This window comes from Parasteatoda tepidariorum, chromosome 6 (assembly GCF_043381705.1).
Source record: "Parasteatoda tepidariorum isolate YZ-2023 chromosome 6, CAS_Ptep_4.0, whole genome shotgun sequence".
NCBI classification, from domain to species: domain Eukaryota; kingdom Metazoa; phylum Arthropoda; class Arachnida; order Araneae; family Theridiidae; genus Parasteatoda; species Parasteatoda tepidariorum.
Genome location: NC_092209.1, coordinates 27,081,647 through 27,100,269, shown reverse-complemented (window position 1 = coordinate 27,100,269; position 18,623 = coordinate 27,081,647). Strand labels below are relative to the sequence as shown.

The window sequence follows — 18,623 nt, the reverse complement described above, 5'->3', positions numbered from 1 at the left end:
TCACTTGCGTGCTTCGCATATGTAGTATAAAAATTTTGATATGTCGATAATTTTGTTTACTAAATTTTCTATTTTCACAATAACTCAAATACATGCAGAAAGTATTCCAATTATTCTTTTCCACGTTTATTAATTACTTGTTCCAATTATTAATATAATTTTAAAATAAGGAATATTTTACAATACAGAAAATGTTAATTTGTAAATTTTTAAACTTTGGATCAATTTTTAAAAATTTTGAAATTGGTATAAAAAGTAACGATGATAACAAAAGCAAAGACAATGACTAGAAATCGTTTATTTTGATTAAATTTGTGCTTTCTTCTTAAGTTAAGTGATTCTTCGCGATACGAAAATATCCACATATCAAAGACTAGGAGATTAAATTCAAAATTCTTGAGTGTTCATAGAATCTTAAAAGAGCAGAAGAAAAAAGAAAAGTGATTAACGTATTAATATTTTGAAAAAAGTAAAATTTAGGAAAATGTGCTATGGATTCCATGCATGCATAGATGCCGAGTGTTCAGAGAGGTGGAGTCGAAATACGAGTAATGAAAGCTTACCTGCTATCTTTCAAGTATTTCAAAAGATGATTTTCTAGTGGTAAGTAACAAAGTTAAGATAATGAAATTGAATCTGGGCGTTTCTTAAAATTGTAATTTGCTGGTGATTACTGCTAACAGAATAATTGCGCGAAAGATTTTATATAAAATAAAATTATTTAAATATAATGGTAGACAAATTCATTTTAAACTGTATTAATTTAATGAAAAATAAAAGGTGATTTTATGCATTTTGCCGACACTTTATATACAAAAATGAAATCTTTCGGGGAAAACTAAAAGAGCTAGTTGATATGTAAAAGCAATTTTAACATATTTAATTTTGCGAACATTAATAAAACTGTGCAGCATGACTAACGGATTTTTATATTTTTTTTATTGTTTCCGTATAGCGGTGGAAAATTTTTCGTAAATTGAATTTAAAAAAATATATAGTAAACGAGTAATTATGGATCATAGAATTTACGTCCACTTGAAGGGGTCATAAAAAAACCTCACCTAAAAAATTTATTATGTATAAAGTGGATAGTCAAAACAGTAGAGCTTAATTTTAGTAAAAAAATTAAAAAATATATATATAATTTTAAAAATAGCAAAAATACCACTTTTATTTTTAAAAATTTATTTATAAAAAACTAAAAATAATTCTAACAATGATTAAGTAATTCTCAAGTTTTACAAAATTTTCTATAAATAGCTGCCAAGATATTAATTTGGTAGTAAGTTATTGTAAGTTATTTAGAAAACTTCCACATTAAATGCTGTTGTAGAATCTTTTAACTTAATAACTTTTGTGTTTCTTAAAAAAAGCATTCGAAGAAAATGAACGTTTTTAATTGCCCTTAAAAATTTATAAAACAAGTTAAAAGTTCTTATGTTAAGAAGTTTTACGTTAATATAAGTTACAAGTTTTAAAACTTGATAAATTATTATGCATCGCATAGATTCTAATTTAAAATATGAACCTTGGAATTTGTAAAATTTTGCTTTAATCACATCCGAATAAAAATGGAGATTCACAGAAAGAATAAAATTGTCATTGAGTCTGTGTTGTTTCAAAATATACAACATTTGTTGTCATTGAGAAACTTATTTTTAAAAACGGAGCAAGGTTTCTACAGAAGTATTTGATGAATCGAACAACTTAAAGGTTATTATATTTCTTGTAGCCTAGTGAAAATTCGTCACTGATTTTTAAGTGTTTCCCTAGTTTGTGGGAATTTTGGAAAGTTCTTTAATCAGGTTACTTTACTTTGTTTTCCTAACAATGTTCAAGTTTTCTTGCAATTTGTGTACTAAAAGACGCATGTTAAATGTTTGTATTTTTATCCTAATTGTTCCATCCTGCATGGAGTTGAGCAATAAATACTGAAAACGATCTAAGATCTATTAAAGCAAAAAAATAAATCTCGGCTGCTCTCTACTCTTAAATTATAGATATAGTCACGATTTGCAACAAAGTGAAAGTTCTCTTTGTCGTTTCAGGCTAGTTTCATTTAAAATGTTTCTGTAGGTGTTGAAATCACTTTAAAGAACACGTTTCTTTTAAACGATAACATCTTCATTTAATAAAATAGCTTTGTTTATTCACCGATGACCATTTTTACTCACGCTCGATATAAATTGTGTTGAAATAGTTGAGGAAAAAGGTCAAGGAACATGTAATTAGGCAAGAACAATGCTGATCCAGTAATTACTGTCATGATATTTCTGCAATTACGGTTTCAAAAGCGAGAGAATACAATAACATCATTTAGCGGTTTTTAACACACTCATTACGACCAAGTATCACAATGCTAATTGTTTGCATGCGAATCTAAAACTATGACGTATTTGGATAATTTTAGTGTAATTTATTCTAAAAAGTTATCAAAAATAAATAAAACGTATTTTCAAATTCAAAATTAGCCTTCTACCAACTTCAGCGTTGTTTTAGGAATCGTTATTATTATTTTTTTTTCTTGAGTGACAACAAAATGCATGCTTTAACCGATACAACGTCACGAACAAAGTATGGCCAAATATATAATCTAGAGCCCCTGAATTAGACAGGTCGACTTATCATTTATTGTTGGAGCAAAGAGCTGACATAAGCACAGCGAATAAATATTTTCAAGTGGCAGTTTATTAATTGTAATTCTTGGCTTCATAAGTTCGATTTAGTAGATTTTAATCCACCACTATTTCTAAACAATGCGTAGGCTTATATAATTCACCACTTATAGTACTTATTACATGCTTAACATTTTTAAAAGCAAGCAAATATTGTCAACTGCATGCAAAATTTACTTTGTAGTTATTTACCGCTTTTTAAATTATTTTGGCGTGTCCGCAGCAGTTAGCATCTCTGTAATAACATAACAAATACTAAAATAACGTTAACTTGCGAACTTGTTTGCTCCAATATTGCTTGATAGGTCAGCTCTGATAGTATAGGAGCCTTAATATAATCTAGTGTAAAAGTGCTACGATTGCATCGACATTTTCGCCAACTGTAGGCTTTACCAAAGACCGCTTCTTTGTAAAATGAATAACTTTTAGGTTTCTTTTTCTCAATAAATTTGGTTTAAACTTAAATCATGACGTCTGAATATTTCTTACATACACTCAGAGGTTCCAAGGATATTATGTGGATAGTTTCTAAGAGTTAAGAAACTTTTTTATAATTGTTTTGTTAAATTTAACTGTTTTTTATATTTTTAAATTATGCTCCCTGCCTATAAGGTTATATTTTGTTTTACGGCTAGAGTTGAATAGCTGACCCATTTTTAGGGTTTACGACAGTCAATGTTCAACTCCGTAGCCTTGTAATTTTGAACTTAACCTAGAAGACAAGGGAACTTCAGAATTAAGCATTGGGAGAAATTAGCCTTCGTGGAGGACATTTTGATAGAATATTTGCGTTACACTGAGAGGAAAACCTTCCACGGTTAGTGTGACTTCTAGGGGACTCTAACCCAACATCCGACAAAAATACCACTGAGGGTATTTTACGTCAGCAGAGTGGACGGTACGAGTCAGGAGCAGAATTCGTATCAAACAACCACCACCGAGATTCGAACCTTGGTCTCCTTATTGGGAGCCGAACAGTCCATTCTTTGGACTACTGAGGCAACTTTAAAGTTGCAGTCATTAATGTTGTAAAATGTAAAAATCGGATCTGTGGGGTACACACATTCCATACCTATTCTTTTTTTGACAGTCCAGGATTCCCTCAGGGAGGAAATAATTTATGACTTTGGTAATTGAGATGATTTTATTCAGAAGTGCCAATTTGCTCAGTTTTGTCGGAACATCTTTTCGAGTGGGAGTAAATTTTGATATTTGGTTCGTATTGGCATACTGAATTTAAATAAAACAGATTACGCCCATTATTACACATAAATAATGTAATCTATGCATAAATTGTTCCTAAAATTTTGAAAGGCAAGTCTTCTCCATGGTCTTCGTCATTCCACCATAAGCTTTGTAGCAGGGAAGTAGCAGGTTTGAGTCCCGTCCCAAACTTAGATGTACATTCTACTGTTCTACTCTAAATTGGGTAATCTGTTTTTCAATTTGCCAACAGCTTATAAGCCATTCTTCGCATTAAGCACACAAGCATTTATACGTATGTGTTAAAATAAATAAATGTAACTTTTGGGAAGTATTCAAAAGTAAATAAATTATTAGAAATTCTAGTGTTTAATACTCTATCACTTCTTTTAAAAATTTTGCAGAAAGTAAATCAATTAGCACCCCTGTGTATTCGCAACGACTAAGGAAAAATATGTCTAAGTGTAAAAACTTTTGATAATATTGCAGTGTAAAGTAAAATATGTCTAGTTGTTAGAATTTTTGGGATAATGTTTGGGAAGTGTCGCAATTTTTTTTTTAAATTTTTGTGAAATTTACTTTTATAAGAAAATAATTCCACTTTTTTTCTACCCTAATTGTCAAAGGTTTAACCCGTCAGGCACCAATAAAATTTATACTTAAGGAAATAAATTACAAATGCTTTCATCTTTTGAGAAATCAATGACCAATTCAAATACTAATCTTAAATGTAATGCTGATCACAAAATAGATTTTAAACAAATCACAATCCAAGTTCAAAAAACTCATTGACATATGAAATTTTTATCATCCCCATATGGAGTTTTTATAATGATAACTAGATTTTCATTATGCATTGTAAAATTCCAACCGTAATTGAGAGTTCCATTCGCCTTTTGTTCATTTTAATAGAGATAAACACAGCTAATTGGATTAGAGCGCATAAAACGCATTCGATTATTTCAAGCCATTGATTCCGAATCACATTTTTTTATTGGCATTCATCTACTCTACAAACATGTCATTAGTTTTTTTTCGCCAATGTCTTCGATTATTGTTTTATCATTTCCCCAACACATTAACACTCTATATTCCCATGGCGAGCCTTGGCGAAAGGTTGGTGACACAGGCTCCCTGCTAATGAACTACTAGACAAGAGGGCATTTAAACAAATGAAAATAATACTTAAGAAGCCAATACAGTGTCTTCTTTTTCCCAATTGTATGGCCGGAAACCCCTCCGGCTACTTTTTTAGTGACATTAGCCTATGAATGCGCGTGTTACAAAACGATGAACATAGCATAAGGACAGCGTAAGCGTTATCAGATTTTTGTGAGGTATTATTGTGCCATCGCTAATGTTCCGGATGAATGCCTAACTTTATCAGTCGAGTCGAAGGCAGTTAAGAAGTTTCAATTAACTGTTTGGCCGGAATGCTTGGCGATCATCATTGCAGTGACCTGGCCGGATGAATGTCATAGGATGGGTTAATGGTCGAAGGATAATCAGATGGTTTCGCCTAAATTTTCTCTTCGCTAATGGAAATCGCGCTCGCGAATGAAATCTGATGAGAATTAGAGCGTGAGTCGAAAGTAGGAACAGTATTGTGTTGTTTCCCTTTTTTTTCTCTCCACAAATCATCATTAAACATTTCTAGTTTGTTCGTTACTTAAAATCATCTTTAGCATTTAGAGGAAAGAAACTAGAATTACTTAATTCTTTGGCTCTATCGAAGTCTGATAGCCGAACCATGATAGTCGAGTGGTTAAGACATTGCGTTATTATTGTTTAAGGACCGAATTTCGATCCCTGGTTCCGCCTTATCAAGCTAGAAATCTATTTGCGCCAGCTTCTTTGGCTAAGGTAGCCAGTGAGCAATGTTGCCATTATTACTATCGTTATATTGTTGATCTTAAGATTGTGGATCCTGCACTTCCATCACCCTCTTGGCGGGATGTTACTTTACTTTTAGCGAATATCCTTTGCCAATGCAATTTATAAAGAACCATTATTTAAATTTTTATGTTTGGTTTTTAAAGAATTTTTGTTTTAAAAGCACGTTATTTATGGTTCACATGGCCATAACAACAGCCTTTATGGGTGATTTTCGAAAAAGCAATTGGGTACTTGCAACTCGAGAAGAAGAAAATCACTGATGCACAGACACCTGGATTTGTGAGCTCAGCGCCAACTGAGGTCATAGGCCAGGTGTTTATAAACGCCATCTTGCTTATAAACAAGATGGCGCGTTAATATTCTCGATATTGCTAATTTGAGCTAGGTTTCTCCACGTAAGTTAGAATGTTAATTAACGCAAAGTTAAATAAATAAAACGTGTATCGCATATCGAACTTGTTAAAGTATAATACTTTCTTGTCTACGTCTTTTATTTAACTTAGATTTATTGTTTATCTATTCTATTGTAGATGTGATGATTTTTATTTTGTGTATCTGACAACTTCGTTGCATAAATGATTTGTTTATTGGTTTAGTGCCTGCCTTTGTGTTAAGTAACCAAATATTTCTTTGTGAAAGAATATAGAATGTGTCATTAAAATAATTCATACTTGACGGACTAGGGTTACGAAATAGAATAGAAAGAACAGTTGATAACATAACAAATGCCACGTTTTAACAACCAATCAGGATTGATACACACTCTGACGTCACGAGCAAGTATCTAATTAAAACAGAAGGATAGAATAAAAGAAGAAAGGTAATGAATCAGTTACTTGGAGTATTAATATATTAGTGAGTTGGCGAATCAGTTAGAGGGAATGAGTCAATCCGTGAGACAGCGAATCAGTGAATAACTCGACTGATATTCACCTAAGTACCCTAGATTTTCTGTGGAATTAAATTGATGTGTGCTAGCAATTTGTTATTGAAAACATTAGTACAGCATAAATTGACCTCATTTATATTATGAAAAGAAAAGAATTAAAATAAAAACATTTTAGTAGTGTTTTGCTCTAAAAACAATATGTTGTGTGGATTAGTAAGCATAAAAATTACAAAAAAAATGTAAATCGATGTCTATATTAAGAGTCAAACCCATCAACCCTATGGACGTCAAAAGGATATCTAATGATATCTATAGACATAAACACTAATCACTGAAAGCATGAATTTTTTTTGTTTAACCAACACTTAAATTTAAAACAAACAAGAAAAAAAAAACGAAAAAGGAAAAAACAAAGTGATACTTCCTGTATTTCTTTACATATTTACCAAACTTTATTATCAGAATTATACTAATTAATTAATCAGAAATATATTAATTCAAATTTATTAATCGAACTAGGAATAGTAAAATTACTTTTTACACTAAAACTTTAGCTCGTATTTTACAACAGTAGAAACAGTTATTCAAAACTATTCTCCCCAATTTTTTTATTAAATCAGTTTTAATGAAATTTTTTTTCCTTATATGAAGTATTAAAACAGTAATATCTAATTCAGTAATATCTAATTATGAAGTATTAATCAGTAAATCTAATTTGATATAAGTATTTAAAAATAAAATATACTGTTGATTTAAATCAAACATTTTATTTTTATTTTGAAAAGTAAATATTATCAGTTAGCTCTTTAAATCTTGAAAGAGGAAATGTTATTTTAAATTTTTTTTTCTTAGTTTACTTAGACTCTGTAAATCAAACATGAACAGACCAAATACATTAAAAAGTTAAAATAATATTTGGTCTTTGTATTTCACAATGCTGAGGAATTAGTTTTCTTTCATTCTTTTTTGCGTAATTCTAAAACCCCCAATAAAACTATCTTTTTTTTTTGTTTGTTTATTTTGTGAAAGGCATAATGTTGTTATTGCTTATAATATTAGACTTTAATAACATTTCAATGTAAATAATGCACAGTAAAAATAAAATGAAGACATTGCTTTGCCAAATTTTTTTTTATTCCTTGCTTGTAACTTATGGAGAATTATTTATTAATACTATTTCCTAGCTTATTAAGCTCATAATTTTTCTTTATTTCATTTCAACTGTTATAATTCAACCGTAACAGTTCAACTTTGTTATTTTATTTTACTACTATTATTAAATCCTAGCAAAGAAAATGAAAAATGCAGGTTTTCTGCCATTAATTAAAAAGAAATTAAAAGGATTCAACTAGAGGTGTATATGAGTTATTGACAAATCTCCAAAAAATTTTGATAAGCAATTTAGAAAATAAATTCCCCATGTAACTGGTATTGAAGCATTTTACATAACTTGATTGCAATTCACAACAAAACACTTTCCGAATAGTCTTATGATCTACATTTCCTTGAGTTGAGTAAACAATAAAAACTTCAAACGACGTGAGTACTTTTCATTCTTTATCATACAATATTAAGCAAACCGAGGTCGAGAATTTCCGTTCTCCAGTTGTAATATAATTCAATGATAATTAATCTCTTTTATATTCAGTTTTCGTTCTCAAAAGAAAACGAGAAAAGTATCAAGCGATATTTCTTTTATTTTTGTTCCGGATCTTTTGCGGACAAGGACGTATTTATCGTTTGCAGTACGACCTTGCTGCTAGCTCTCTCCGGCAAATAACGCAGTGTAGTTCTTGACTCACTTGTATCATGCGTGTCGTGACGATGAAAGGTTTTCAACAAGCGGAAACAAACCAATTGAACTCAACATTTTTTACCTTATAAGAGAACGTGAGAAATTAATAAATAATAGATACATCACGGTTATTGAATCTTATGAATTTGTTGGCTGTGGTTCTCCACATTTCCGTGTATAACATAATCCTATACTACATAAATTCATATGTTATATTATCCACCAGTACTCATTTTAGAAACAGTTCCAAAACTGCATCAGGAATATTTTTTCACGTATTAATTCATTGTCATTTTATCCTCCTTTGCCCAAGATTTATATGTAGGCACTGTTCTAAAAATTGTTCAAAACTGCAAAGGTATTGTTTTGTATACATAAATTTGACATAAATTACTTTAATTTATTTGTACAGTAAGTTTGACATATATCAATTTTATTTTTTCTGACCTTTAAAACTGACATAAGTTACTTTTATTTATTCTGTAATTTTTATCATTTTATATAAAATGCATCATTAACTCATAATAATTTTTCCCCTGAGCATATGAATTCACCACTATACTATGCAGGCACTATACCACTATGAATTCTCCACTATACCAATTTACCACTATACCCACTACTGCCAGCGTTGGAGAATTATAACAAATAAATTTGAGATAAATTATTTTTTTAATTCGGAACTATGTGCTATTTTATACAAAATATGCTCATAAGAATTTCCTTTTTTCTTATAAATTTAACATAAATTTTTTATTCGGTATTGTAAATTTGATGAAAATTACTTTTTTTTAAATTCTATAGTATAAATGTAATGTAAATGGAATTTATTTTCCCTCTCTAACATAATTTTAACATAAATTACTTTTATTTATAATGCACTATTGATTCGACACAAATATTACACTATAAATTACACATGACTTATTTTTTTATTATATACTTATGCGAATTCATTTGCTGCTTTCCTTTTAATTGACCACCTGGACTCATCTAAAAATACACTATAAGCTCGTAGGATTGCCTTTTGGATACAAATTTGAAATAAATGACCTTCAATTACATTTTTCTTTAACCCTTATCAATGTGTAGGCCAGTGATTCTCAACCTTTTTTTTGTGACGGCACACTTTTAACGATTTCGAAGTTTGACGGCACACAATGAAAGAAATTAGTTTAAAAGTTATTTACTTTACTATAATACACTGTGTTAAATAGTTTGTGATAATAATTTTGAATGTGAAATAAAATAATATGTACTACAAAAGCACATTTATTAAGGAATTAATTATTTCTTTCGTCTAATTTTTTATTAGTTAGTAACAGTTACTTATGTTTTTTGCTAGTTATTAATTGTTTGCTTGTTTTCTATAGCTAGTTATTTTGCTGATTATTAATTCTTGTCAACTAGTGCTTTTGCTGATTATTAATTGTTAGCTTATTATTTGTTAGTATTTTTTATAACTTTTAATTGCATAGCTTACTTTAATGATTAGCTTTTATTTTAGTTTGAAAGTTAATATTTAGCTTGCTTTCCTTTGATAATTAATAATTTTAATGATCATTAAATTTCCTACTTATTTCAACATTTTTTAAAATTGTCAACGACAATTTAAACACTTCCTTCTTATTTTAAGATTGTCAGAGACAAGACAATCGCTGACAAAGATGTTCCCGTGGTTAAAGAGTGGAAAAACTATAATACATATATGTATACACTTTTCTTTACTTTAAACTTTACTCGTGATTAAAAAAGCATTACAATTTTTATTGTATCATTTCTAATATTTGGCGGCACATTTTAAGAATTTGGCGGCACACAAAAGTGACGCGGCACAGTGGTTGAGAATCACTGGTGTAGGCATTCCCAGGAACTTATCAAGTGTTCATTTGATAACGTAAACTTGCATTACTTTCTAAAACGGCACGAAAGTAGTCTCACTAACAAAAAGGACACAGTCGTGTTTATTTGTTTGTATATAAATTTGTTATATATTGTATATATATTTGTTTGTATATTAATTTGTAATCGGCAAATAAAACATTTGAGTAAATGCACTTGACCACACTTTAACCAAAGGTGATATTTTTTTTAAACAAGCTATTCCTTAGTATTGATTCCATAAAGTTACTTTTAAGTTATTGGAATTTTCACCTGTTAAAAACATGCGCAGCAGGCATAGAGGGTCAGCTTAAAGGTTTTGTAAAGGACAAGAGTCCCTTCCTCAATGTTATCCTCGTTTTATTTTTATTATTATTATTATAACGAGGATTTAATTTCAAAGTGGCCAGATCGCGATATTGGTCGATAATGATTATTGACAAGAAGCGGGATGGTATGTATTGGCTGGCGTTGACGCAAATTTGGAAAACTGCCGAAAATTTGCTTGATTTCTTTTATTATTAATCCTTTATTATTCCTTTATTATTAATTCATTATTTAAATTTTTAAAAAAATTGGCTGTGTAGTAGAGAACAATGTTGCAATTTACTGAATTTTAAAGAAGGCCGTGATGGTAAAAAGAATTGTACTACTGGGGATAAGTATTTATAAGACCTGATAGGTAATTAATATAAATACTGTAACTGTAGACAGTAATTTGTTTTTATTACAAATGTTTAGAATGCATAATGCGTACAACAATAAATATTTCTTTTAATTATTAAAATTGTGCAAAATAAAAATACTATTTTCAATTCGCGCAATTTTGTGATAATTTCTCTCAGAAAAATGTTTTAAAAAATATTTACTAAATTTTAAAAAAAGGAAAAATAGAATGAGGAAAAGATATAATCTCGTCATCAGCTCACACGATTATAACCGAAGAAATAGTGCTCTCTAATATTGTATTAATACAGCCAAAGCAAAATATATCAATACAATAGTGTGAGGAGCACCAAAAAAATTTAAACAAAAGTAGAACTTATTAAGCAAAAAATGCTAAATAAAACAAAAAATGCAAAATAAAACAATCAAGAAAAAAAATTGAAATTCAAGAAAATACAGATAAACTCAAAATGTAATATATAAAGCGAGTTCTTAGTGAAGTACAGAAGCGAGTTTGATTTGTTAGTTTGTTTGATATTATTCTCCATTAAAAAATCTTTACAACCTTTTCCATGTTATCTCGATTAGATGTCTTTAATTTATTTTTTGAATTCTATGTACTTGTAGCTTATACGCAGTAAATAAATCTTATTATTATATTTTTTTAAAAACTGAAAACAAGTTTAGGCACAATATAAAAATGTGCATATTTGTAATATCGGCCCAAACCAAATAACAGTTGCTTAATATGCATACTTTTAGAAACATTAATAATTATTCTACCATTAAAATTTTTTTAAATAATTTTTTTCTTTTATCTCTTGCAGCTGAAAATCACCTTTGACGATGATACAGATAATAATACCTTCGTATATCCGTCTGAATCATCACTATTAGAAGATTCAGATCGATCTGCCTCTCCTACATCCTCTGCCAATGAAGTCATACCAAACGATCAACCTCCTCCTACTCCCCCTAAGCTAAAAGCCAACACTGTCATTGGCTCATCTGGTAAGTGCATTGATAATGTCTTGAAATATTGTATGATTTAAAATATTGTATTGATTTAGCTGGAGGCTTTACTGTGGGACACTGATGACTAGACAAAGAAAAGAAATTACGGGGAAACAAGTTGAATGATAGTTTATTGTTTTAGCTATCACTTCCATTATCAAATTCATATCAAGAAAATATCAAACGGTTAAGTTAATATAAGGAATAATGTAAGTTGATATAAGAATGAGTTTGGTATTTTTCACTGTGCATATTTCGTACTCTTACTTTGTCTGAAATTGAATACAAGAAAGAAGTCACTCTTTATTTTTTTATGGTATCACTACATTGGAAACCAGCTTATCATTGTCATGTAATAAAGCCCTTCATTTTAAATTCTACGAAACTTATTATATCAAAAATAATTTACTTACAAAATTACTTACAGAATTTTGGGTTATTCTGAAAATTCTCTAAAATCTTCATCACAACAATGCTACAACAAAATAACAATTTTTTGTTTAGATATGTTTGATTTTTTTCTTCTTCATGATTTGGTATACAAAAGCAATTTAAGTCCAATTTATTAAGCCAATGATCAAGTATTAAAACTTTAACTTTTCTACTATTAAACTTTGCTATAAGTCTTGCTAATTCTTCTGAAAACGAGCAAATTGGCCTTTTTGTAACTGTGGCAGCTTTTACGTATACAAATTTAGAGATTCTGTTATAGACGAATACTACTCTACGGTTTTTTCCCTCGAAACTTTCCTTTTTAAAAATTCCGTAAATTAAGAAGCGAATTGAAGTTACGCCCGTGTACTTTTCAACATGCTACCCGCCCCTTGTATTATAATACCTCGTAATGATATATTACGCAATCACTGTTTTATTTTTAATTTCTGATCCTAAAAGAAATTTTGCTTGTTCAATCAAAAGAACAAAGAAGAATAATTTGTTTTGTTAGCGATGACCTACATGGATTGTAGAATGCAATGAAGCACGTGAGAAAGGTGCGGTTGTTTTGATGCAACAAGTCACATTTTTTCCAAATTTTATCCTACTTCCTGTAAAGCAATAAGTTACCAGTTTCGATCAATTTCACTTCTCTCCTCTCATTCAACGATATACACTCATTGTTATTCATTATTTTTCTAATAATTATTCCCAACCCTTTGCTGTGCCTAAGGCAGCGGTTATTAATTTATTTTCGGCAATGGAACCCTAATTGAAAAGCCCTCCTTCAGCGGAACCCCAACTTCATAGATAAAGTAAATAAAGACAATTGCGAACGTAATTCCTAATAAAAGACTTAAACACAAATTGAAGAATGATCTTTTGTTGTCGTTTTACCATTAAGAATCTTAAACCTACTTTCATGTCCGAGACATATTCGAAAAAACGGAGTTGTAAATGGTTTGGTAATTAATTTGTTCTTGGAGTAAAGTATGCTTTTAATGCTGCAAATGAATATATATATATATANACATTTTATTTTCTTAATTTTGTTAGTATTTTTGTAGAAATTTCTGAAAGACGATACGAACCCTGCTCCAATCAGAGATGCCAACTTGCATATATATATACATAAATTTTTTATTGTAACTTCTATAAATTAAAATTAGAAACTGTCATATGTTCTTATTATTAATCTTATTATAGTAGGAACAAATAATAATATAATTATACAAACAATATTACAAATAATAATAATAATAGTATGAATTCTTATAAATAATATTATTCTTAATCTTATTTATTATATTATGTTTTATTGCGGATAAAAATTTTTTTTTCGCAATATTAAAGATTCATCAAAATTTTCCGTAAATAATATCAAAAATTCTAAATTTTTTCAACTTAAGTATGAGTTGTACATTTGACGAATGATTAATTTTAACGGCGGTTGAAAGGAATACCAAACATAAGTTTCCAATTTGCGACCTACTTCTTATGAAGGTTGCATTTTACACATAGGAATTTAAAGAAAGAATTAAAAAAAAAATCGCTAAGTAACCTTTTAAGGAAAAAATACCGTCGAACATATTTCAAAATAAAACCGCATCCACAAAATGGCATTCCGCAGTATTAAAGATATTTTTAAATTCCTTTTCAAACATTCGGATTTATGGAACAGGACATTATTAGAACAAATCGTCGCGTAAAAAAATGGGTATTGCTCACCGCCCGTGGTGAGAGAGGCGAACAAAAATCGAATAAATTACTGAACATCGGCGGAAATCAAACATGAATTAAACAAGCCTGAAAAAAAGGAGGGGGATTTTTCCATTTCCTCTGCGATGGGGAAAAATGAGATGATTCCGTTTACTAGGTAGGTCGCTCAGGTAAGAACTTTAGCGCTCTGCGAACCTGAAGTTCAAGGTCATTTATCTCGCCCTCAATTCTAGGCATTTCCCAGTGTTCGTAAAAGCCACAGGTGCCTGTCGTGTCTACCTACTCGCCTGTAATGATGGGAGGCATTGTTAAAATACTTCGACAATTCCAAGGCTGCTCAGCCATATGTGATTTCAGGCCCTATTCATCGAATTTTTATTTTTCATTAAACTGTAATTTGCAACTTAAATATACACACTGACGTTTGAAGTTTTAGCGAAATTTTTTTCCAGTGATAGTGAATTAAAGTAGAAATATTTAAATTAAATATAATTTTTTTTATAAAACTTTCATCACAAACTAAGAGACGTCTATCCGCGCCATCTTGATTTTTAGTTAAATTTTTGAATATCGTTTGCTTGATTTTTTTTTTTTTCGTATTTAACAAACTTTAGCGTTATCGTATAACTCGGAAGCGTAATCTCTTTCATAAAAATCTGAGCCACTTTTTTACATTAGAAAAGTTGTGAGGTTGTATTTAAATTCTGGTATGTTTAAGTTTGAGTCTAGTATGGATAAATGAATGAAGTATGTAATAAATGTATGCATAGCTGCCAACTCTACTGGATTTTGCCAGTTTCTCTTGGTCTACTGGTTTAATTAAAATTCTGCTGTTTCTTGTACATAGTAGAAAATTCTCCAAAATTGAGTAAATTTCCTTAAAAAAATCCCTATTGAAATCGAATTTTTGTACATTATTGCCTGCTTGCTTGAATATTCAAATAAGTATTGCTAATATATAATAAAGCGAGATTCATTTGTCGAAATCGATTTAAAACTTTTTTTTGTTCTAAAATGTTCAGTTTATTTTTATTCAGAACTCTCTTTTTAAATTAATTAAAAAAAAAAATTTAAACTGTCGTTGATGAATTAAATGCCTATTAATATTCGAAATTATGAATAAACGTAATACATTTTAAGTATGCTTAACGTCAATCATAACAGGAAAATATTGCAGTTTTTCTATTTTGATGACGCTAAAAATCCCTAAAATTCCCTATGTGTAAAATATTTAGTACATTATGCAACAATTATCATGAAATTTATACTATTTCATGAAATCTACTGGATTTTTTCCTGTCCATGTTGGTCCTGTCCTGTCCATTTCTTCCGGTCCATATTTAAAAATAGTGGTAGATAAAAGTCTACTAAATTGAATATATTAAACCAAGAATCACAATTGATAAACTACCACTCTAAAATATATATTTGCTGTCCGGAGCAAATTGGCATCTCTGTGTAAGTAATAAATTTTCTAACTATATTGAACAAAATGAATGTATATGTACAAGCTTGTGAGGGATAAGTAAATGATAAAAAATAATTGACACATAAAGTAATAATAAAAAACAATTATCATGAAAAGTCAATTATAAAAAATAATTGAAAAAAAATTAAGTAAGGAACGACACAACGTTTTGCGTGCCGCACGGATAATTTTTTGTCCGTTTGCGTAATTGTGTCGGATTTTGTAACTTAAATTATATGGTCTCTACACTAATTAATTTGCGTATCATACGTTTTCCTCCCATTTGCGTTTGAACCCATTTGTCTCTTTTAGAAAAACAGTTTCTTTTCCAAAAAGAGTTTTTTTAAAACGATAGCGCAAATGTTTCATTATATTTTCTTATTTTGAAACCAGTATAGAACAGCTGATTCATTTCTGAGTTTACAACTATCAACTCCGCTGACTAGTAATTTTAAACCCAATCCAGAAGACAAGGGAATTTCTGAATTTAATATAGGAACAAACTAGTCTTCGTGGAACACTTTTTGATGGAACTAATCCGCATTTGCGTTGCATGGACACCGTTCACGGTTAAGCCGCCGGCAAGGGAATTCTAACCCACGACCCATCTACCACTGATAATATGTTACGTCAGCACTGGGGTCGAAGCGAGCTGGTTGCGGAATTCGTATCGACCAGTCATAGCTGGGATTCGAAACTCGGGTCACCTCATTTTGGGAGGTGAATGCTCTATCCCCTTACCCACTACGATTGCATGTTTCATTATTTGAAATATATTTTGCTTAAACATGATATTTCTGTCTACCATAATGCCTATATAAATATTTATATTAGGAAATAAGGTTACGCAATTTTTTTCAAAGCTAAAATGATAGGAAACGGAAAGAAATATCCACTTAGTGTAAGCAAATACTGACGAACCCCGTTATTGTGAACTGTCTGGGAAACCCAACAATAACTGAACTATAAGCAGTAGTTCACTATATCGAACTTCCACACAATATTATTTTTTAACATATGACCATGACATTATTGTAAATAGTGATTACGATGGTACGTAATTTGTTTAAAAAAGTATTAACTGATTAGATATATAATGAATCAAATATTAAATAAAACTAATTAATTTTTACATTCTGTGGAAGAAATTAGTGCTTTTCGATTGTTTACAATTTGATAAGTAGAGTTTATCAATTTTCATTTCATATCAAGAGTCTTATAAATTCATATGAAGAATAAGGGAAGAATAAAGTTTTAAAGTAAATTTTTTAAAAATATTTTGTCAAATTCGGAACAATTGGCATCTCTGTTACTAGTATGAATTAAACTACAATCATGACTTTACACAATTTGTTTTGAGGCATATTTTAGACAACTAAAGAAGTTTAAATTTACCTTCTACTTAAACATTACAAAAACATTCCTAAGGTTATTTTGAAAAAAGTGGTAACTAATAAATTAAAAAATTTTTAAAAGGAGAATAAAATTTGCAAACTTTTAGAGTAAAAGTTTTTCGATTTACCATTGTGTGAGACAGGCGAGTAATGTTTTAATTTAAATACGAATAATTTGAAATGTAAGTCATAGTGGTAGTTAGAATTGAATAATTAAAGAGATAATAAAAAAAAATTGACCTCCTACCACTTTTTACATTTTTATTCACTTGTGGCATCCCTGCATGCCTGGGATTAGGTTAATAAAAGCTGTGAAATTTAATGAAATTACTCGTTGAAAATGTATAGCTCTTTTGCAGTTTTCTTCAAAAAAGATTTTTATGTAAATTGCGGTTTATCAGTTACTTTTATTATATGTTTCAAACTACAGAAGCATGACGTTAGACAATGATGTTTATGCATACAATGAAAATATACGAAATTATAGAATTTCTTGACCATTTTTTCGCTCTAGTTGTTCGTAATTTCGTTCTGTATTCTTCTTTGAGCTTCTGTAAAATCGCCTTAAAATGTGATTCCGGTCTTGTTGAAAATGTCGCCAACACAGTCTACTTACGTGCTTTAGTTTTAACGGTGAAAAAACTTAAATAATGCCGCTCATGACGACTTTATTTCTCTCTCTTTTTTTCTTCTTCAAGATTTCACTGATATACTTTTCAAAACTTTGTCTGAAAGAGATTGAAATTCCGATTGAGCGTTGTTATTAAGCTTATTAGGGCTTTTAAAATACAAAAGATGCCTTCTGTAACTTTTTGAAAATTGTTTGAGAGATAAGCGATAATCACACTGATAGGCTATGCTTTTTGTGTGTTATTTAAATGATTTTGCAAAAATGAAAGTCGAGAATTTTTGTAACTGAAATTTGCATTTGTTATCATATTACGAAACTTTTAAAAAAGTTTCCATTGAAATGTGATTTACGTGGGCTTTAGTTTTATACGCAGGGCAACGCCAACTAAACACTGCGCTCGTAACAAAAGGGTCAAAAATTTAAAAAAGCAGTTAAATTATTTTTAAAACGAAATAACAAATACCTAGTAATTGCTAATCCTGGTAAAACTACGCATTCATTCCAGTCCTAGTGGTGCGATTTATATGGGCACCTGGGCCCATATAAGCGGCCCCTATCTCATTCACCATGAAAGTTCAGTTTGTGTTGAGTCTTCATGGTCATTAGATGAGGTTGCTGTATATTCATTTAAAGCAACTTTGCTTGAGTAACTAAAAATGATTGGATATAATAAAAGCAGGTTTGCTTAAAAATTTTTATTTGTAGTTGTAGATGAGTAAATACGTACGGAGCATTTATATGCATTTCTTAGGATTAGCTTGTTAAGCATCTGGTCTGGTCTGTTTAAACGTAGCATATTAACATAAGTTACAATCATTTGGAAGCATTATATGCATTTCTTAGGATTAGTTTGTTAAGCATCTGGTCTGGTCTGTTTAAACGCAGCAGTATTAACATAAGTTACATTCATTTGGAAGCATTATATGCATTTATTAGGATTAGCTTGTTAAGCATCTG

At 29.8% G+C, this 18,623-nt stretch overlaps 1 protein-coding gene across 1 annotated transcript in view; it reads left to right on the top strand.

Annotated features, from left to right (window-relative positions):
• LOC107456361 (protein phosphatase 1-binding protein bifocal) overlaps positions 1-18,623 on the top strand; it is a 94,086-nt gene that overhangs the window by 40,394 nt on the left and 35,069 nt on the right. Inside the window, exon 2 of the mRNA XM_016074224.4 lies at positions 11,833-12,016. Coding sequence (XP_015929710.2) covers positions 11,833-12,016 — 184 coding nt within the window. The remainder of the gene's footprint in view (positions 1-11,832; positions 12,017-18,623) is intronic.